This window comes from Chrysochloris asiatica, unplaced genomic scaffold, assembly GCF_000296735.1.
Source record: "Chrysochloris asiatica unplaced genomic scaffold, ChrAsi1.0 scaffold00022, whole genome shotgun sequence".
In the NCBI taxonomy this organism is placed as follows: Eukaryota; Metazoa; Chordata; class Mammalia; order Afrosoricida; family Chrysochloridae; genus Chrysochloris; species Chrysochloris asiatica.
Window position 1 is genome coordinate 14,827,185 of NW_006408540.1, and position 22,983 is coordinate 14,850,167.

The 22,983-nt window shown below is 39.6% G+C and overlaps 1 protein-coding gene across 1 annotated transcript in view; it reads right to left on the reverse strand.

Annotated features, from left to right (window-relative positions):
* Window positions 1–22,983, reverse strand: part of VWA8 (von Willebrand factor A domain containing 8) — a 518,389-nt gene that overhangs the window by 429,435 nt on the left and 65,971 nt on the right. The window contains exons 5-7 of the mRNA XM_006837608.1: window positions 10,706–10,873; window positions 4,607–4,771; window positions 1,895–1,944 (exon numbers count right to left, since the gene is read on the reverse strand). Of these exons, the coding sequence (XP_006837671.1) occupies window positions 1,895–1,944; window positions 4,607–4,771; window positions 10,706–10,873 (383 nt within the window). The remainder of the gene's footprint in view (window positions 1–1,894; window positions 1,945–4,606; window positions 4,772–10,705; window positions 10,874–22,983) is intronic.

Genomic DNA, 22,983 nt, shown 5'->3' on the forward strand with positions numbered 1-22,983 from the left:
TTACAAGGTTTCATGATGGAGTTTAGTTTAAGAGTGTTTGGGGGAAGAAAGACTTCCCACTGAAAAGTTTTCATCTTGTCTAGATGGGTCTGGTGAAAAGAGATGGGGATAAAATTCTTCTGAGTCAATAGTGAGTAATTGTTATCATGACTAATTACGACTGTCACAATTGTAAAGGTAGAAGTTTTGTAATAAAAACAGGGGAATGGTTAATCTTACAGTCCAGAAATAGATGACCCTAGGACCACCAAGGGAGAAGAGCAGAAGCAGAATACAGGACCTTATCCAGAGAAGCAGTGACACCTGAGACGGAGGCAGAGATGGGGACATGGAGAGGGGAAGTGGCTAAGGACTCTAGACTCATGGGAAGAGAGGGACAAAGGACTCTAGATTCATGGGAAAAGAGGGATTAAGAGCTGGTGGCCAGGAGACAGACTTGCAGAATGTGCCCTTTGGAGGTGTAAATTATTATATATGCCTGAGTGGTGTTTTTTTGTTGTTGTTTTGTTTTTTAAAAAGCTAAAGTGAATAGTGAGAAATACTGCTAACTGATGGTACATGGAGGGGATTATCATCATTGTAATGAAACAAGGTATATAATTTGTAGACTGTAAGACTGATGATCTGCCCTGTAAAGTTTCACTCAATCCACAATAAAAACCTTAAAAAAAAAGGGGGGGGGGGACTGAGGTAAATACTGTTGACTGATGGTACATGGAGGGCATGTAATCGTTGCAATGAAGCAAAATATGATTTATGGAATGTAAAACTGATAATCTGTCCTATAAACTTTAACTCAATTCACAATAAAAAACTTCTTTTAAAAAAAAAGAATTAGCTCCCACAGAGTTGCCCCTAACTTTTCTTTTTTAGTTTCATAGTTTTAGCTTTTACATTTTCGGCCTTGATCCATCTGTGAGCTGTTTTTTTGTGTATGGTGTGAAATATGGTTCCTGATGAATTCTCCTGCATGTGGAAATCCAATTTTCCCAGCACCATTTGCTGAAATGAGTCTTCTTTCCCCATAGAATAGACCTAGCATCCTTGTTAAAATTCAGCTGACCACAGATGTCTGAATCTATTTCTTGACTCTCAATTCTATTCCACATGTCTATTATAAATCAAAACCAGATTGTTTTGATTACTGTAGCTTTATAGTATATTTTGAAATACGAAAGTTTGAGTCCTACTTCATGCTTCTTTAAGATTGCTTTAGCTATTCAGGGTCCCTTGCCTTTCTATTTAATAGCTTTAAAATATATAAATTTATTAAATATTAATCTAAAAGGATGACACCTATTATTAAAAGCTTAAGGAACAATGGTTCTACATCATAATAAGCCACTTTTTATTGTAGAAGCTCATTAGATATATGGGTATATTTTATAAGTCTATCAAAACATGTGAAGTTATTCACAACTTGGCCAAAATGTACACTGTCAGCCTCATCTCCCAGTTCTCTCAATCCCTAAACATAAACTTAAGCCATCAGTTTATTGGCCCAGGCATAAACTATATACATTCTCACGCCCTAGAGCTTTTTAAAAAGGTTTTAGAATGTCTTAATTCTACTCTAAAATCCTTATTCACCAGGGTTCACCTCAAATTCTAATGCCTTTGTGAAGCCCATATAAAATCTCAACCAATACTTTGAAATGATGGGACTTACTACATTGTATTGAACTAAGATGTTCATATATCTTTCAACTCTACTAAATCTTGAGTTTCTTACTATGAAAAATCATGTCTTGTTAGTCTAATCACCAGGACTTAATGACAGATCCTAACACTGAGTAATTCTTCAATGAATAGTTGCTGAATGAATGAATGGGCAAAACAAATTAAATGTCTTAAGTGTCGAGATATTTATCATAAATATAGCTGATATACTTACTTCTCAGCAGGAACTCTGGCTCCAACTGAATATAGCAGCTTAAGTTGGTCCTAAAATAATAGAAACATATCAAATCAATTACTAGGAAGGTAAAAGATGCTATGAAACCATAAGCAATAACTTTTAATGAAGCAGACATAGTGGCTACAACAATGGGCTCATATAGCAGCTATAGGATAGTGCAGGAGCAAGCAGGGTTTCATTATGCTGTGGTTATTATTATGATCAGGTCAGTTCTGACTCATAATGGCCCTGCATAGAGTTTCCAAGGAGTGGTTAGTGGATTTGAACCATTAACCTTGCAGTTAGCAGTCCAGTGCTTATCCTACAGCGCCACACCAAGATGCTGTACATGGGATCAATATGGGTCAATAATGACTTGACTGCACCTAACAATAATAATATTAACTAATACCCCCAAAAAAATTTCTTGATAAAAATCATTTTCTAAAAGAAAAGTCAGCTTTTTTCCCCAAATATTGCAGACTAAAATTCTACAATAATTTTTCTTCCTATTGTCCAAAGATTTTCTTTACTTTGCTATTTTTTTTTTCTTTCCAATAACTATTAAGGGGGAAATTTTTAAATATAACAACTTTTTTTAAAACTCTTTATTGTGAATTGAGAGAAAGTTTACAAAGCAGATCATCAGTTTTCCATTCAACAAATTGCATAGTTTGCTTCATTGTTGTTAGGTGCCACCAAGTCGGTACCAACTCATAGGGACCTTATGCACAGCAGAACGGAACAGTGTCCGATCCTGGGCCAACCTCACTACTGTTACCACACTTGAGTCCATCGATGCTGCCACCTGGCCAATCCATCTCATTGGGGGTCTTCCTCTTTTTCTCTGACCCTCTATCTTACCAAACATGATATCCTTCTTCAGCGACTGGTCCCTCCTGACAATATGTCCTAAGTATGAGAGACGAAGTTTGGCCATCCTGGCCTCTAAGGAGCACTCTGGCTGCACTTCTTCCAACACAGATCTGTTGGTGCTTTTAGCAGCCCATGGCACTTTTAATATTCTCCACCAACACCGTAACTCAAAAACATCAATTCTTCTACGGTCTTCATTATTCAATGTTTCTCCTGCTGTCTCCTGCTACCTTCATCTTTCCTCTGCTAAACTCCTTGTTGTACTGCCCGCACCATCACCAGTTAAATATTCTACCCCCTGCCCATGAATAATTCCCTCCACCCATTCTGGTTAACCATCATAGAATGTTTCATTTAGCAAGAAAATCTTTTCTTAACTTTTTCCCACAGTGGTCTCATACAATATTTGTCCTTTTGTGACTGACCAATTTCACTCAGTACAATGTCCTCCAGGTTCATCCATGTTGTGAAGTGTTTTGTAGATTTATCGTTATTCTTCATCATTGAGCAGTATTTCACTGTATGTAACTACCAAAATTTGTTTAACCATTCTTCTGTTGATGGTCATTTAGACGTATTCCATCTTTTAGCTATTGTGAATTAACATGGGTGTATGTATACATCTAGTCATCTCATAGGTCTTATTTCTTGAGGGTATATAACAAGTAGAGGGATTTCTGGGTCATACGGTATTTCTATTTCCAACTTTCTGAGGAAGCACCATACCATTTTTCATAGTGGTTGCACCATTTTACAGTCCCACCAGCAGTATAGGAGGGTCTTAGTCTCTCCACACCCTCACCAGCATTTGTCATTTTCTGTTTTGTTTTGTTTTGTTTTTTAACTCTGCTATTAATTCTGGAGTAATATGATATCTCATTGGTGTTTTGATTTGCATCTCTCTATGGGTTGGAATCAACTCGACGGCACTTAACAACAACAACAGTGGCATTTAAAAGGAGTTCTGGTAGCATAATGGTTATGAGTTGGGCTGCCAATTGCAAGGTTAGCAGTTAGAAACTACCAGCCATTCTGCAGGAGAAAGAGGAAGCTTTCTGCTCCCATAAAGATTTACAGCCTCAGAAACCCTAAACAGGATCTCTATGAGTCAGCACTGACTCCACGGCACATAACCACCACCACTACTCGGCATTTAGGAAGTTCTGGTGTGGTGCTGCAGGATAACGTACTGGACCTCAAGATCAGTTTGGATTGCAAGGTCAGTTTGACCCAAAAGGTCAGCAGTTAAAACTCACCAACTGGTCCTTGGAAACCCTCTACAGGGTCACTATGAATCAGAACTGACTCAACAGCACTTAACAACAACAACAGTGTCATTTAGAGAGCACTTACTGAGCATTTTTTCCCATGTTTGTTGGCTGCCTGAATGCCTTTTTCAGTGGTCTATTCATGTCCTCTGCCCATTTTTTTTTTTTTCTTAAATGTTTTATTGTGAATTATGTGATAGTTTACATGGGAGAACATTATTTTTACATTAATTCTGTCATATATCATCTCATTGCCATGGTTACAATCCCCTCCATGTATCATTAACCAGCCAAAGGGTATACTCTGGAATCCTGCCCCCCCCGTACCCCCCAGGTCTTCCCTCTGCCCATTTTTTAATTGGATTATTTGTCTTCGTCTTGTTGAGGAATCGAAGCATTCTGTACATTTTAGAGAATAGTCCATTGTCTGATACGTCATTGCCAAAAATTTTTTCTAAGTCCGTGGGTTCTCTTTTTACATAGTAACATTTTTATAATACCTTCATTTGCTGTTATAAATAGTAAAATTCTTTTTAAAAAAATAATGCTACTTCTTCATACTTACCTTGAAAGGGAGGTAATAAATATCTCTGGCTTGAAATCGAGAACGGAGAGGGGGATCTAATGGATTCCCAGAGTATCTAGGTACCGGCAAGCCCAAGGCAATCACTCGAAAATTTTCACTAACCCGGACAATCTTCCAAGCATCCAACTCTGCTTTAGAATGATCCTAAAAGAGCAAGACATCAAGATTAAATTTAAAATGATGCAGATTACACTGTGAGAACTTCCAGCCTACGGAGCTTCAACCCTGACAGTTAAGTTAACTGGACTTGAGGACACTCGCCACCCCAAATGGTCAAGGAAGGGTATACAGTGAAATCAGGATCAGAATATGGGGAGATCATAATATGAAGGCTGTGTTTTGAAAAATGAATCAACTGGCCAGCTGAACAAAGGGGATCTAGGCCTAGTTAGTAATATGGAGCATCAGTCATGACTCCTTATTCTTGATACAACTTCTTGAGCAGACTTATTAACTCTAGCACATAATAAGACAACTGCATGAATTAATTAAAAACCCTAATAGTTGTTATGTGCCTTTGAGTCAGTTCCGACTCATAGTCACTTCATGCACAACAAAATGAAATACCACCTGGTCTTGCATCATTGTTGTCATGTTGCTATGTTTGAGCCCATTGTTGTTGTCAATCCATTTCATTGGGGATCGTCTTTTTCGCTGACCTTCCACTTATCCAAACACGATGTCTTTCTGCAGGGACTGATCCCTCCTGACAACATATCCAAAGTACAAGAAGCAAAGTCTCCCTATGATCACTTCTAAGGAGCATCCTGGCTTTCCTTCTTCTAACACAGATTTGTCTGTTTTTCTGGCAGTCCATGGTATTTCAATGCTCTTCACCAAGACCACAATTCAAAAGCATCATTTCTTCACCGTCTTCCTTATTCATTGCCCAGTTTTCACATCATATGAGGCAATTAAAAATACCACTGCTTAGGCCAGGCATACCTTCGTCCTCAAAGTAACATCTTTACTATTTAACACTTTAAAGAGGGCTACGCAATTTTGCCTAATGAAATAGGTAGTTTGGTTTCCTGACTGGTGCTTCCATGAACATTGATTGTGGATCCAAGTCTTTGATAACTTCAATCTTTCCTCCATTTATTATTTAATGCTTTTAATTGATGTTATTTATTTGTCCAGTTGCATTTTCATTTTCTTTACATTGAGATGCAATCCATACTGAAAGTTGTAGTTCTTAGTCTTCATCAATAAGTATTTCAAGTCCTCTTCACTTCCAACAAGCAAGGTTGTGTCATCTGCATATCACAGGTTGCTAATGAGTCTTCCTCTAATGCTGATGTTCCATTCTTCATCATATAATCCACCTTCTGGGATTATTTGCTCAGCATACAGAAGGAATAAATCTGGTAAAAATACAACCCTGGTGCATACCTTTCCTGATTTTAATCCATTCAGTATCCCTTGTTCTGTTGAGCAACTGTCTCTTGGTCTATGTGGTTTCATCATGAGCAGAATTAAGTGTCTGGAACATTCATTTATTGCAATGTTATCCATAGTTTGATATGATCCATACACACACCTTTGTATGATCAATAGAGCACACAGAAACATCCTTCTGGAAATATATGCTTTTAGGCAAGAGCCTAAAATGTTTACCTATGCTTTATTGACTATACAAAGGCTTTTGATTACGTGGATCATGACAAGCTATGGAGAACACTGCAATGTATGAGTATTCCAGAACACTTAATTGTACTCAAGAGGAATCTGTACCTGGATCATGAGGCAGTTGTTCGAACAGAACATGGGAACACTGAATGTTTTAAAATTAAGAAAGGTGTGCAACAACGTTGTATTCTTTCACCATACTTATTCAACCTGTATGCTGAGCAAATAATCCGAGAAGCTGGGTTCTATGAAGAAAAACATGGCATCAGGATTGGAGGAAGACTCACTAACAACCTGCAATATGCAGATGATACAACCTTGTTTGCTGAAAGGGAAGAGGACTTGAAACATTTACTGATGAAGATCAAAGAGCACAGCCTTCGGTATGGATTACATCTCAATGTCAAGAAAACAAAAATCCTTACCACTGGACCAATAAACAACATTCTTATCAACGGAAAAAAGATTGAAGTTGTCAAGGACTTCATTCTTCTTGGATCAACTATCAACATTCATGAAAGCAGCAGTCAAGAGATCAAACAACGTATTATTGCATTAGGCAAATCTGCTGCACAGGAACTTTTTAGTGTTGAAGAGCAAAGATGTCAGCTTGAGGACTAAGGTGCGCCAGACCCACGCCATGGTATTTTCAATAGCTCCATATGCATGCAAAAGCTGGACAGTGAATAAGGAAGATCGTAGAAGAATTGATGCCTTTGAATTATGGTGTTAGAGGAGAATACTAAAAGTGCCAAGGGCTGCCAAAAGAACCAATAGATCTGTTTTGGAAGAAGTGCAGCCAGAGTGCTCCTTAGAGGCCAAGATGGTCAAACTTCGTCTCTCATACTTTGGACATATTGTCAGGAGGGAACAGTCGCTGGAGAAGGATATCATGCTTGGTAAGATGGAGGGTCGGAGAAATAGAGGAAGACCCCCAACGAGATGGATTGGCCAAGTGGCGGCATTGATGGACTCAAGTGTGGCAGTGGTAGTGAGGTTGGCCCATGATCGGACATCGTTTCGTTCTGCTGTGCATGGGGTCGCTATGAGTCGGTTCCGACTCAACGGCACCTAACAACAACAAAGGCAAGAGCCATCTGATGTCAACAATGATATCCCTAGTTCCACGTCCTCTCCTAAATCTGGCTTGCATATTTGGCAGCTCCCTGTCAATGTGCTCCTGCACATCTTTTGAATTATCTTCAGTAAATTTTACTTGCATATGGTATCGTTCAATGTTTTCTATAATCCTTTAGGTCACCTCTCTTTGGAATGAGCACAAATATGGGTCTTTCCCAATCAGAGCTGAGTGAATGCCTCCAGTGCTGCATCAATTTGTTACAACATTTTAACTGGTATTCAGTCAATTCCTGTAGCCTTGTTTTTCACAATGTAGCCTGAACATCTTCCTTCAATACCATTGGTTCTTGATCATATGGTACCTGCTGAAATGTTTGAACACTGACCAGTTCTTTTTGGTACAGTGTCTCTGTGTATCTCTTCCATCTCCTTTTGATGCTTTCTACATCATTCAATATCTGGCAATGGGTTTGGTTTTGGCTTTCAGCCTGAACTTGCATATGAGCAATTGATGGTTTATTCCAAAGTCAGCCCCTGTCCTTGTTTAGGCTGATGATTTTAAGCTTATCCATTGAACTTCTCCATCACCTCTTCCTGTGGATTCTATATGGTAAGGTCCACATATATGGTCACCTTATATGCTGCTGAAAAAAAAGGTGTTTGCAATGACTAAGTCCTTGGTTTTGCAAAATCCTATCATGTGATCTCCACCATTGTTTCTATCACTAGAGCCATATTTTTCAGCTAATGGTCCTTCCTCTTTGTTTCTAATTTTCACATTCCAATCATTGATAATTACCAATGCATCTTGATTTCATGTTTGATCAATTTCAAACTGAAGAAGCTGGTAGAATTCTTCATTTCTATCATCCCTGACTTTAGTGGTCGATGCATAAATTTGAATAATAGTGGTATTATCTGGTCTACCTTGTAAGTGTATGGATACTATCCTATCACAGACAGCATGGTACTTTAAGACAGCTCTTCAAATGCTCTTTTTGATGATGACTACAATGCCATTCTCTTCAACTTGTCATTCCCGGCATAGTAAACCATAGAAATGTCTCATTCAAAAGGGCCAATACCAGTCCATTTCAGCTCACTAATGCCTAGAATATCAATCTTTATGTGTTCCATTTCATTTATGATGACTTCTTATTTTTCTATGGAGTCCTGGCATTGCACTGTAGGATAAACACTTGATCACTACAAAGATGGTGGTCACTATGAGTTGGAAATGACTCGATGGCACCTAACAATAGCAACAGATTTTCCTATATTCATACTTTGTACATTCTACTTTCCGATTAATGGATATTTGCACTGTTTCTATTACTTCTCACTTTGATTTTTGCTTCGTCAGTCAATCAAGGTCCCAAAACCTTTGCTCTATCCAAAGTAGGTCAACTTTACTTTGAGGAGGCAGCTTTTTTTGAGTGGCTTCCAACCTGAGGGGCTCATCTTTTGACACTATTGTCAGACAATGTTCTGCTAGTATGCATACATTTTCAGTGGCTAAAGGAGCTCTGGTAGCGTAGTGGTTACAAATCGGGCTGCGAACCTTAAGGTCAGCAGTTCGAAACTACCAGCCACTCCGCGGGAGAAAGATGAGGCTTTCTACTCCCGTAAGGATTTACACCCTCGGAAACCCTGTACAGGGTCTCTATGGGTCGGAACCGACTCGACGGCACTAAACAACAACAACAATCTTTTCCTAGTCTGTCTTAGTCTGGAAGCTCTGCTGAAACCTGTCTACCATGGGTGACTCTGCTGGTATTTCAAATACTGGCTGCATTGGTTCCAGCATCACAGTAACACACAAGCCACCACAGTACAACAAACTGACCAACGACTGGTGGAATTCTTGATTAGCCACTCTAGCTATATTAGAATGACATAATCTTTAGATAGATTCCAAAGAAAACGACTTTATGGTACAATAAACACATCATTTCAACAATTCCACAGACTGCTGTGAAGGTTCAGGTGGGTGACAGAGAATAGATCATAAAGAGATGCTTCCAGCACTCCCAACCATGGAGCATCCTTTCAATCAGACCATCTGCTTTGAACATTTATCATTAAGTGCCTAGTGTATTCTGAGCTTGTGACAGCACACTGTGATGGGGATCAAGAAATGTAAGACATAGATTCTACTCCTGAGCAATTTGCAACTAACTCAGGGTACTAAGATTAGCACATACATCTCGCTACAGGACAGATATGAGAGAAACTCAGACCTCGAATTTAGAGGCAGAGGATTCATTCATTGCAGCTTGGCTAGAGACAGCTCCAGTGGGGGTTAGCTCAAGTTGAATGAATGAGGGTCGACTGTGATATTCTATTTTCATTTACGACAATACAAGAATGCTTTCTCCAAAGGTTTCAAGAGCCCCACATTCCCAGATTCTTGTCCTCTATATGCAAACTTGTATTACAATTTATTGTACTTATTCATTCACTCAACAAATAGTTATTGAGAACCTACCACACAGTTCGTCTCTCATACTTCGGACATATTGTTGGGAGGGACCAGTCTCTGGAGAAGGATATCATGTTTGGTAGAGTGAAGGGTCAGAGAAAAAGAGGAAGACCCCCAACGAGATGGACTGGGAAAGTGGCAGCATCAATGGGCTCAAGTGTGGCAACAATTGTGAGGTTGGCCCAGCATTGGACAGTGTTTTGTACTGTTGTGCACAGGGTCACTGTGAGTTGGTACCAACTCGATGGCACCTAACAACAACACCACCACACACTAGGTGTTATTCTAGGAGACTGAGATAACACCAGAGATAACTCGTGCCCTTGTGAAACATAAATTCTAATGGTGGTGGTGGTTATGCGCTATGCACTCGGTTCCGACTCATAGTGACCTGGTACAAGGTTTCTGAGGCTGTCAAGCTTTACAGGAGCAGAAAGCCTCATCTTTCTCCTACAGAAGAGTTGTTAGCTTCGAACTGCTGACTTTGAGGTTAGCAGCCCAACTCGTAACCATTATGCTACCAGAGGGCAAGAACTGTACTTTATTCAGCTTTGTATCCCTCATCCAGCACTGTCTTCAGCCATCAGACTTTTAATAACTAGTTGTTAAAAGAAGGAAGAGGAAGTAAAAGAGATCTGAAAGGAGGGAGGAAAATGAGGAATGGCAGGAAAGAAAGAATAATGATTAGACTGTCCAAAAAGGACAGTAACAATCTGGAAGGTCTTCTAATGTGATCTGTAAGCAGCCAATTGCTGACTGTACTTCAGTAGCTAAAGATAGGTTGCCTGATCATTTGTCCTCATTCTGACAGAACCATGTCTTATACGGCAAAATGGCACTCCCCACAGCTCACCAGCAAACGCAAAGCACAAGATTTCTCTTCTTACTTGGAGAAGTTTGTCGTAACGCTCGGCAGACATCAGGAAACGTCCATCTTCAAGCTGCATCTCCCTATTTTCCAGCAAGTTGTTCAAAACAGGCAGGACATTCCGCTCCGCCTTTTCCAAACCTTCCAAAACGAGAGTTCTGCCTTCTGTGGCTGCACGAACCGCACACTGTTTCCAAGAAACATAACAGCAAAATGAGAATATTGAAAGTGGCAGAGCATGCTCTAATTTTACTTGTAACACAAATTAATATTACAGTTATTACTAGAGGGACAAGGAATCAGGAAAGCTAGGTGTTAGATCTTAATTTTGCTTTATTTGCCTATACAATCTGAGCAGGGGATTTTTACCTATTTGAGCCTGGACTGTTCCTTATTTGCAAAGGAAGAGATTGGAAGAGATGGTCTCTAAGGTTCCTCTCAGTTGTAACATTTTAGATTAGATAAGGGGACTTCAAAATTTCACGGAAAAATGAAATTAAAAGGTAATGGAGTTTTTCCATGAACTTTTAAGTGTCACACATAGTCAATGAGTTAGAAAACGAACAGCTATCTTTGAATGGGTGGCATAATTAAACAAGAAAAACCGATCACTTAAATAGAAAAGAAATTGGAAGATAATCTATAGATAATCTACCCTACACACTTGGTGTGAGCATCAAGTAAGTGAGATAGAAGTTCTTGAAGACTGAATGGTTGGTTCATAAACAAGAATCATCAAAATGAACCAGGTTTAGTACGATGTTTGAAGCTGTCAACATTATATACTTATAAAACAAAAGAATTTTCAGGTTTCACACTGGTCTAGAGCACACTGAATATAACCATATAAGTCTTCCAAATAAAGCTCAAGAAAAATCATCAGTGGAGAAAAATTGGAAATAAAGTATGCTTTAAATGTAAGCAACTTAAGAAAGCACTATAATACAAAGGTAAGAGATACAAAGGCCCCTGAGGTCAGAGACAGAAAACGAACACACACACACACAAAGATTGCTAAAGATGTGGAAAAAAAGCATTTATCTTGAACTGCCAGGTCCTGAACAAAATGACAAAAAACTACTTCAGTCAAAATCCCTGAAAATCTGTTCTAAAATAAAACCTCAATGACTTTTTCCTGCTGCATTCTACAGCAGGCATAGAACGAACACTGCTAAGTTTGTGTTACTACTCCCTCCTTAAAAATTCTCCTTCTTGTCGTTGTAGTCTCCATGGCACTGTAGTCTCTTAGAAAACATCTCTCCTCTTCTGTCTGTCCCTTATATTTGGTAACAACCAGAATTAAGTCCTCACCTACAAGTAACCTTACCCAATCACGAAGCGCCCACCTTCATACTATTGACTCCCCATTCTCAAGCCCCCTGCCAAGCTTCGGAATCATACATTCCCATCAAATGGGTGTCTCCAACCAGAGTGCATATGGACTTCAGTGTTAAAAGGTTCCCCTCCTCTGCCCCATACATTAATGTGCACATCGGACTTCCCCCCAAACCTAGTCTTCCTCTTATACTTGCTAATTTTCATCTATGTTTGGACCCTTGATTTCCTATCTCACCTTCTGATGTATAATCTACTTAATGCTTTTGGAACTCATCCTTTGCTACCAGTCCCTCTAATTTAGGCCTTCCTGATCACTCGTTATCTCCTAGAGACTTAAATTGATGGCACTGTGCATTAGGCATTGCTTTGCTAAGTGCGAGGTTAGCAGGGCAAACCCACTAGCTACTCCTAGGGAGAAAGATGAGGCTGTCAGTTACTGTAAAGATTTATAGTCTTGGAAACCTTTGATAGGGTCATTGTGAGTCTGAGTTGACTCAGTAGTAGTGGGTAAAAATAAATAAATAAATAAATTTGAACTTGTAAACTTCCTTTTTTACCCTTCAAGTACCATCCAATATCCAGTCTGAGCATGTCGTTTGTCTTTCAAGCCCATCTGTGGCCTAGATTATTAGATCCAAGGTCTTTAATTTGGCACACCAACCCGTCACGATATGACACCTAACTAGCTCATGGACAGCCACTGTAGTTGCCTCCAAGTGGGGTCTGTGCAACAATGAACTAGTAGGTGATTCTCCCAAAGCAGGACAATCACTGCTATGTCAGAAAATCTCTGCGTCTTTGTTTATACTTTGTTTAAATTGCTTAAAATTTAATTTTTCCTACAGTAATTAACACAACAAAAGATCTGAACATCTGAAGAAGGAAATGACTATTTGCATATTTTTGAGGTATAATACCATAAATCTAATATCCAAAGAAATTTCTGGAATAGCAAAGCATTGATTTTCCAAGAATGGAAAAAAAAAAGACACTGCAGAGTCAGGCTTGCATGTTGTTGTTGTTGTTATAAGTGCCATCTACTTGGTTCCGACCCACAGTGACCCTGTATAGGGTTTCCAGGAATGGCTGGTGAGTTTGAACCGCCGACCCTGCAGTTTAAACTAACTTTGCAGTCCAATGCATTTGCAGTCCACAGCACCACACCAGGACACCACACTTGCATATTGTCTCCTTTTAATAAACTAATGAATCTTGTGCTGTATTATGGAGCTAAGTTCATTATAGGTGTCCAGGTAATATCATGGAGTCCTGGTACGGCACTAGGATAAGTACTAGACTGCTAACTGCGAGGTCCACAGTTCAAGTCCACCAGCCACTCCACGGAAATCCTCTACAGGATCACTATGAATCAGAACTAACAACCACATGCACTATCATAAAAAGATACACTTTTTTAAAATGACATTACATACAAGATGATCATTCCATTTAAAAAATAAGATTAATTCATGAACAATCCTTCAAATTCACCATTAATCCATATTTTTTATTCTCTTCTAACAAACACCAATCCTACTATAGAAACTTTCGTAAAGTAAAATTTTTAAGTGAATAGATAAAAGTGACTCAGGAGCTCCTGAAGAACAAGATAATTAGACTCTCATCTCATCTGTGCTAACCGTGCCAAGGACAAAGCCATAGAAATGGTTTCTGTCTCAGAAACCACTCAAAATTCAAAACAGAAACTACTTCCTATAAAAACTCATGTCTCAGCTAAAGGCTCAGTTGAGCTTTCTTTCTCAAGAGTCTATTTACTCCAAGAAATTATAGTTGAAAGGGAAAAAAAAGAAAGTAAGTTATCATACTGAAAAGGAACTAAATTTCTTTTATCTATCTTTTTTACAAGACAAACTAAATACTGTACAAGAGGACTTCAAGAGGCTCGTGGAAGAATGCAACGAACTTTTTGTTGAAGCCTCCTCATATTTGACTTTTAAATACTCAGCATGTTGTCACTGTTGTTGTTAGATGTCATCAAATCAATCAATCCCGGCTCAGAGCAATGCTGTATGACAACAGAATTGCCTCACAGCTCTTTACAGCAGCATATCACCCGTTTTTTTCCCCAGAATCACTAAGTAGGTTCAAACCAGCAACCTTTCTGTGAGCATCCAAGCACTTAGCAGTGGTCCAAACAAACCAAACTAAACCCTCTACTACTGAGCCAGTTTCAACTCATAGCAACCCTATATAGGTTGTTGTTGTTATGTGCCGTGGAGTCAGTTCCGACTCATAGCGACCCTGTACAGGGTTTCTAAGGCTGTAAATCTTTACGGGAGCAGAAAGCCTCATCCTTCTCCCGCAAAACAGCTGGTAGTTTCAAACTGCTGACCTTGAGGTTCACAGTTCGATTCATAACCACTACGCTACCAGAGCTCCTTTGCTACCAGATCTATATAGGTTACAAAGACTATAAATCTTTACGAGAGCAGTCTCATCTTTCTCCCATAGAGCCGCTGGTGGATTTAAACTGCCGACTTTGTGGTTAGTATCCCAAAGCCTAACCTAAGCACCACGAAGACCCCTTAAATACTTCTTAGAGATGAAAATACATGCTCTCTGAAATAAAACTAGGGCTGTGCAGACATAGTACTGGTGTGGTACTGCAGGGTAAGCACTGCACTGCTAACCACAAAGTTGATGGTTCAAACACACCAGCCACTCCTCAGAAACCTTATACAGAGTTGCTATGGGTCAGAACCAACTTAATGGCACTTAAAACAACAACATGTAGATACAAAATTTAGTGGTTTCTCAACTGTGGACTGAGGAAGACGTTATCTTGACAACATAGGAAAACCCTGCAGGTCTGCTTTTATTATTCCTGGTACACTTTTATCTATTTCACACTGAATCTTCCCAGAAGCATTCAGAATCAGCTCAAAGGAAAGACCAGACACAGAAGCCAGATACACAAAAGATTCCTTTGATCTACTCGAACGGATGTGCAGTGACCAAAAAGTAGAGAAAGTAGTAATGGATGGGAAAAGAGCAGAACGGACTCCCTGAAAACCGGATCAGTTCAGCACCTCTTCTCAAGACTAGGATGTGCACAGGCACTTGTTTACACTGGGGCCCCCGAGGTAAGAACCTCTACTATTAAAGAATGACAGAAACAGAAAACCCCTATTTGGCAAACACCTAGTAATAATTACTGCAAACAAGAATCATTAATGGATGCTAAAATTTGTGGGTGAAAAGTATGATGCAAAACAGTTTATTTATATCTATTCAAAATATCTCCACATAAGATGCTTATTAACTACGAAGGCAAAAATGGGAGCATGGTGGCTCTGTAGGATATTCACTGGATGGTAAACTACAAGGTCAGTGGTTCAAGCCCACCAGATGCTCCATGGGAGAAAGATGAGGACTTCTGCCTCTGTAAAGATTTATAGCCTTGGAAACCTTGTTACACAGGATCGCTCTGAGTCAGGACCAACTCAGTGGCACTTAACAACAAAAACAAGGCAAAATAATAGCATGGCAGTGGAGAGACCTGGCTTGATAGCACTTTAACCAAAATGAACATCACTAGCAATGTGAGTTACTGATTTCACATTCCTCTTACCATGATGCCCTGAAAAATGGACAACAGCATTTTGACAATTATCTTGCTGAAATGCACAGTCTCAATCAATCATAGAATACATCACACAGACTGATACTGAACAACATTCTACATTCCACAAAATAACTGAATAGAGCCTTCAAAGGTGTCAAAATTGTGAAAGACAAATTCTAAATTATGACTGTCTCAAACTGGAAAAGACTAAGGAGATGTGACAACTTAATTGCAGTGTAGGATTTTGAATTGTTCCCTGGACCAGAAAATGGATACGAGTGGAACAGTGGGCAAAAGCTAAGTAAGGTCTCTATTTATAGCATTGTTTCATTTTTAATTTCCTGATTTGGATCATATTACTAGAAGTTATATACGAACCACTTGTCAGTTTTGCAACTTTTTGGTAGATCTAAAATTATTTCAAAACAAAAAGTCTAAAAAAAGTCTACCTCAAATTTAAGTTTTTGAAGCTCTTTTTTCATTCCAGAAGATACTGCTGTGCCACAAAATAAGTCAGTAACTGACAAAAATTAATCTATGTCTTTCTACGTATGCGCCCTCAATAATTCCTTTTTTTGGAAAATACCCAAAGACCAAAGTCAGCAATTATTCTGAAAGGGGTTCATTCCCAGAATAAGCAAGCCTCAGAAAGAGAGTTGAAAAAGAAGAAAAATGTCCCTTGTTGTTGTTGTTAAGTGCCGTTGAGTCTATCCCGACCCATGGTGGTGGCTCTGTGCCTTGGCGTAGGTTCCAACCCATAGCGACCCTGTATAGGGTTTCCAAGGAGTAGCTGGTGAGCTTGAACTGCCTACCTTGCAGTTCAAATGGCTTTGCAGTCTGGCGCATTAACCCACAGCGCCACACCAGGACACGAAAAATGTCCCTACCAGCTATAAAAATGAAAGGATGTTTTCGAGGAGAGGAAGCAGAAAAAGCTAGGAGTTGGCATGATCAAAATGTTGAACATTTTGAGAAGTTAAATTTTTAGGTTTGTGTTGATTCTCAAGCGTTTTCTTAGATATAAAATCAAAAGTGGTTTATTATACAACGTAAGAAACAACAAATAAATTTCAATCAACAGCATGGCCTATACCCAAATATGGCTGTGTTAAACTTGGGGAGCTTTCTACAGAGCTCTACAAGCAATCAATTGAACACAGTAGTTAGAGGATAGCTTCAGCTGATGTTTTCATTTAGCTTTCTTCCTTTTAGCCGGAACTACATTCACACTGCTCAAACCTTATTTCTTTTCAAACTCACATGTTCTTTTTCAAATAAAGTAATGAGTCCTTATGCTTCTCTTCTAAAATGGCATAAGTAAGTCCACACTAGGTTTACACATAATGGTTGTCTGACAGGAGGAAGAACCGTAGTAATAATTGACTTGCTGCCTAACAGTTTAGGTTAAAACTGTTAGCTCTAACATTTTCAAACTCTATAACTTTTCTGTAATTGCAAAATTCCACAAAACACCGGGTACATCAGCGGACTGTCACAAGGATCCGATTGAACAGCATAATGGAAGGAACTGATATATGTTAGTTATAAACCTGGAGGCCCTGCCCATTTCCCACTCAGTGTACTTGGGTTTGGGAAAATGCCATTTCAGCTTGGAGTCCTGGTTTGGCACTGTAGGATAAGCAATGGATTGCTAACCACAAGGTCGGCAGCCATTCCTCAGACACTCTATACACAATCGTTATGAGATGGAATCAACTTGATGGCACTTAGCAATGATATTCATATAGATCGAACAGTCTTCACAAGAATGTCACAAGAAAAACAGACGCCATCAAACAGCAACTCCTTCATTTTATCTTATAAATAATTTTTACTTTACCCTATTATTGGTTTTTCATAATCATCATTTAAACATGTTCAAGTCTTTGTAACATAAAAAAGTAAAATTCAGTTCTGACATCAGCCCTGCTTCCAGTCTAGCAATAGGCCTTTCCCACCTCATCTATCTTCATGGCCTTACTTGGGTCACTAAGAGTCGGAACGGACTCCCTGGCACATAACTACCACCACCAATAATAGTTTTGGGTCTCTTCTCTTTTTCAAAAGCTTTGTTTTCGAAAGGATTATTTAAATAATTCTCTACTTCCTCATCTCGGAGACTGTTTCAGCCAAGGTCACCAATGACTTCCTTTTAGCCATTCCAATGGCATTGCATTGTTGTTGTTGTTGTTAAGTGCCGTCGAGTCAGTTCCGACCCATAGCGACCCTGTACAGGGTTTCCGAGGGTGTAAATCTTTACGGGAGTAGAAAGCCTCATCTTTCTCCCGCGGAGCAGCTGGTAGTTTCGAACCGCTGACCTTAAGGTTCGCAGCCCGATTCGTAACCACTACGCTACCAGAGCTCCTTAATGGCATTGCATTAGTTTGAGGTAAATGTGGAACACCCAAGTGGAGACATTCAATGGGAAATTAAACATGGTTTTAGGATTCATGGGCAGATAGGTGGAAATTCATGACACTGGAGAGAATGAATTCACCAAATGAATGAATTCAGCAAATCTGCTGCACAAGACCTTTTGAAAGTGTTGAAGAGCAAAGATGTCAGCTTGAGGACTAAGGTGCTCCTGACCCAAGCTACGGTATTTTCAATAACCTCATATGCATGCGAAAGCTGAACAGTGAATAAGAAGACCGTAGAATTGATGCTTTTTGAGTTATGGTGTTGGAGGAGAATATTGAAAGTGCCACGGGCTACCAAAAGAACCAACAGATCTGTGTTGGAAGAAGTGCAGCCAGAATGCTCCTTGGAGGTCAGGATGGCCAAACTTCATCTCTCATACTTCGGACATATTGTCAGGAGGGACCAGTCACTGGAGAAGGATATCATGCTTGGTAAGGTGGAGGGTCAGAGAAAAAGAGGAAGACCACCAACCAGATAGATTGGCAAAGTGGCAGCAAAAATGGGCTCAAGCATGGCAACAATACTGAGGTTAGCCCAGGATTGGGCAGTATTTCGTTCTGTTGTGCACAGGGTCACTATGAGTCGGTACTGACTCGATGGCACCTAACTACAGCAACAACAAGTAAAGAAGTGGCCACAAATAATACAGATCATAAAAAGATTGTTTTGGTAATCTAGTAGAGAGTAAATCATAGCCTTTAAATTCCATCCTCAGCCCTCTTTTTGTAATTTCACACATATCCACCTAAGTGGTTTGGTGAATTCATTCTCTCCAGTGTCATCAATTACCACCTATCTGGCCATGAATCCTAAAACTATGTTTAATTTCCCATTGAATAGTTCCACTTGGGTTTCCACATTTACCTCAAACTCAACATGTCCAAAACTGAACTCACCTCCTCTAGCTCAGCCCCATATTATTCCTTATCTTCCCCTAGTTGTTTCAGTGACTGGCTTCCCTAATCAGAAACCTGGATGTCATTTTTGACTCATTTCTCTCCTTCATCCCCTATATATGCTGTTGTTAAGTGCTTACAAGTCGGTTCTGACTCACAGTGACCATATAGGATTTCTGAGAAGCGGTTGATGGGTTTGAACCACTGACTTTGTGGTTAGCAATCCAGTGCTTATCTTATAGCGCCACAGAAGGACCCCCAGATATAACCAACAAAAAAGTCCATTATTGTAGCTTTTTAATTGTTTCTATAACTCAGTTGCATAGGCCTAAGAGTTCAAGTTCTAAGCTAGGCAGAGTAACGGTTGTAAGCCACAGTTCTGATCATGTCATTTCCCTGCGAAAAATCCCTTAGTGACTTATCAATAGATTCAGATAACATAAACCCAAAATTGATTTTCTGGGCCTGGGGACTCATAGTCTGAGGGGACACTATGGTCAACTAGCATTACAAATCCACAAAAACACTGTTCTACATCCTACCTTGATGAGTAGTGACTAGCAGATTAAAAACTCATGAGCAACCTGTCCAGAGGAAAACTGAGGATGCTTGGAAACAATAAATCCAATTGACCAGTGGACCATGTGAACATCAGTCTGCACAACCCTGACTCCAACAGAACTAGATAGTATCCAGCTACTACATCAGTCTCCAGGACCCTGAAACCAGAAGATCTAGGTGGTGCCCAACTACTACCACCAACTGCTCTGAAAGGGATCACATTAGAAGGTCCTGGCGAGAATGAGCGAAAATATTAAACAAACTATATATATATATATATATATATCAGGCTCACTGGTCAGCTAGAGACTGATGGATGGGATCCTGACACTATAGCCATTGATCACCCTTCATGTCTGGAACTCAACCCACCCACATAACTCAAATTTCAGCCAAGTAACAGATAGGTATAGAGGGAGACAACAAAACTAGTGATGTTCACACAGCAAGGAATGGTCAACTATTCAAGATCAAAAGGTCAACATTTACTTAAAGACAAAATTCAGAAGGTGGGGGAAGAATGGAAACAAGAAAAGCAAGGAGGAAGCAGGAAAAGTGGTGTTACATTGTGGGGACAGTAATAGAGATATAAAACAAAGTGTATGATTTGTTGAATGTAAAACTCTGTTCTGTAAATCTTCACTCAATCAATTCACAACAAAAAGCTTTAAAAAAGAATAAATGCCAAGTCCCTTCAACCTCAACTACTGGCACTTCCCACCCCACGTGGCTTCCCATCATCACCCTGGAGTCTACATTTCAGAGCTATGTATATTTCCCTACAAGGAATGAGCCCTCTTCTTTGTTTGGCCAATTTCTTCTACTGATCCTCAGAATTGGCCTCAACTGTCATCTCCAACAAGGCTTTCTAAACCTTGAGGGCTTGGTTTGGTATCTTCACTAGTATTCCCTTGACACTATTTGTTTAAGCTTGTAGCATTTATCAGAAAGATTTATATATCTTCTTGCTACCACATCCACTAAAATGTAAACCTCTTTAGGATTACGATTGTACTTTTCAAATGTGTATCACAAGTGCCTAAAAAATGACTACCAAATAGAGAAAGTTCTAAAAAGATCTGGGTATGAGAGGAATGAACAAAGATAAGCAGAGAGTAAATGTCTAATGAATCTGATTCTAGATAACAGGCAACAAGAGAAGACGTAAATTCGAGAAATAAATGTGGCCCACAATGTGAAACATCAGAAATTGAGTAAAACTAAAATGAGACCATTGAATGAGAAAACTGGAATGTTATTAGTGATCACAGAGAGTCTAGTTTTACTAGACATAGGAATGTGTTGCGACCCTGTTAAAAAAGCAAAGACCATACATTTCTACACAGAAAAATTACTCAATGTAACTTAACAGCATGCTTGGGTCTCTCTTGGCCATAGTGCCATCTTGTTAGAAACCTTGGAGCCATAAAAGCCAAGTGGATGAAGAAGGGAATGCACAGACAGAAGCATAGGATTTCTGAATAGCGGCTGGTGAGTTTAAACCGCCGACTTTTGTTCAAATCAACCTAGCAATCCAGTGCTAATCCTATAGCACTACACGAGGACTCCAAAAAACATGCAATAGCACCATGAAGAACATACTGAACTTCACTGATCATCAGAGAGCTAAAAGGAAGAAGAGGTTTTTACACTTTCAAACAGGCAAAGATTTAAAAAGAATACTACTAATGCCCAGTGTTGGTAAGATTAAAAGGAAACAGACTCTCATTCACGGTTGGTAGTGTCTAAAATGACAACCTTGTGGAGAACAATTTGACAAGATATATAAGGTGGTGAAGTGGTTAAAGTGTTTGACTGCTAATGAAAGGATCAGCAGTTCAAACCCAGCCAGGCACTCCATGGGAGAAAGATGTATTAGTCTGCTTCTATAAAGACCAAAGTCTTGGAATCCTGATTCTGTCCTATAGGGTCGCTATGAGTCAGAATAGACTCAATAGCAACGGGTTTTTTGAATTTATGTACATTAAACCAATAATTGTACTTCAAGGAATTTATCTAAGGAAACAATCAGATAATTGTACAATGATATATACTAGACAGTCTTCAAAGCACTGTTTTATAATTGCAAAAATTATAATCATAAACAGTCCAAATGTCAGCCTGTAGAGCGAATGGCCAGTGAATTGTGGCAAGTCAATACAACGGTGCTGCGGGATAACGAGCTGGACAGCAAGATTGGTTTGAGTCATAAAGTCGGTGATTCAAGGTCACCCGTTTCTCCTCGGAATCCCTATACAGGGTCACTGTGAGTCACAACTGACTCAACAGAACTTAACAACAACAACTCAGATTCTAAAAGCAAGGCTAGTGCTCTATCTTTACTGACCTTTAAAAAGCCCACGATATACATATCATTTTCTGAAACTCTTTCTCTCTAAGACCAAGAAATTGTTGTTGTTGTTGTTGTTGTTGTTATGTGCCGTGGAGTTGGTTCCAACTAATAGCGACCCTGCACAGGGTTTCCGAGGCTGTGAATCTTTACAGGAGCAGAAAGCCTCATCTTTCTCCCGCGGAACAGCTGGTAGTTTCGAACTGCTGACCTTGCGGCTGGCAGCCCGATTCGTAACCACTACGCTACCAGAGCTCTTGAGACCAAGGAGTAGGCAAAAGTAAATAAGAGAAATATATCATATCTTGGAAGTCTCTGGGTGATGCAAAACAGCTAAGCTCTCAGCTGCTAATGGAAAGGCTGGAGGTTCGAGACCACCCAGAGGCACCTTGAAAGGTGTGTCTGGTGACCTGAAAAGTCACCTTTGGAAACCCTATGGAGGACAGTTTTATTCTAGCATACAAGGGGTCACTGTGAATCAGATTGACTCAACGGCAACCTTTTTTTAAACTGGCTTATGTTGTGTCTTGGATGCCTTTTATGGGTAAGCACTAGGCTGCTAATCACATGTTGTTGGTTCAGACCCACCAGCTACCCTATACAGGTAGCTATGAACACTTAAAAACCTATTGTATCTTATCTGATTACTGTATTCCAAACAAACAATTATTTTAAACAGTATTTCCTTCATAAGCCCACAGGAGGGTAATAACAATGTTCCAGTTACTGAGACATATGCTCCCCCATTAATTCTATTACAATCTGGATAAATGTGTACTAATATGCAAGAAAAGACCACCCCCAATTCACATTTCTCACAAATTCTTCATCCATGTAAAAGTTATTTCCAAACCAACTTCCCAGCATCCCCAATACCTCCTTCAACTCTTTTCATAGGACTTTGACGAGTACTTTACTATGACGATTAAAGCCATCTGAACTGAGACTCTACGACATTCCTCCTCTCCATTACTCCATTACACAGCTCCTCTGAGTCCTCATCATCCCACTCTTCACTTTCTATCTTTGACAGCATGTCACTCCTTCCTTCTCTCCAAGATTAGTCCTTTCTACATTGATCTTAGTGGCCAACTCCAGCCCGTCCAGAATCTTTTTCCATCAACGACACCATCTCTACATACATT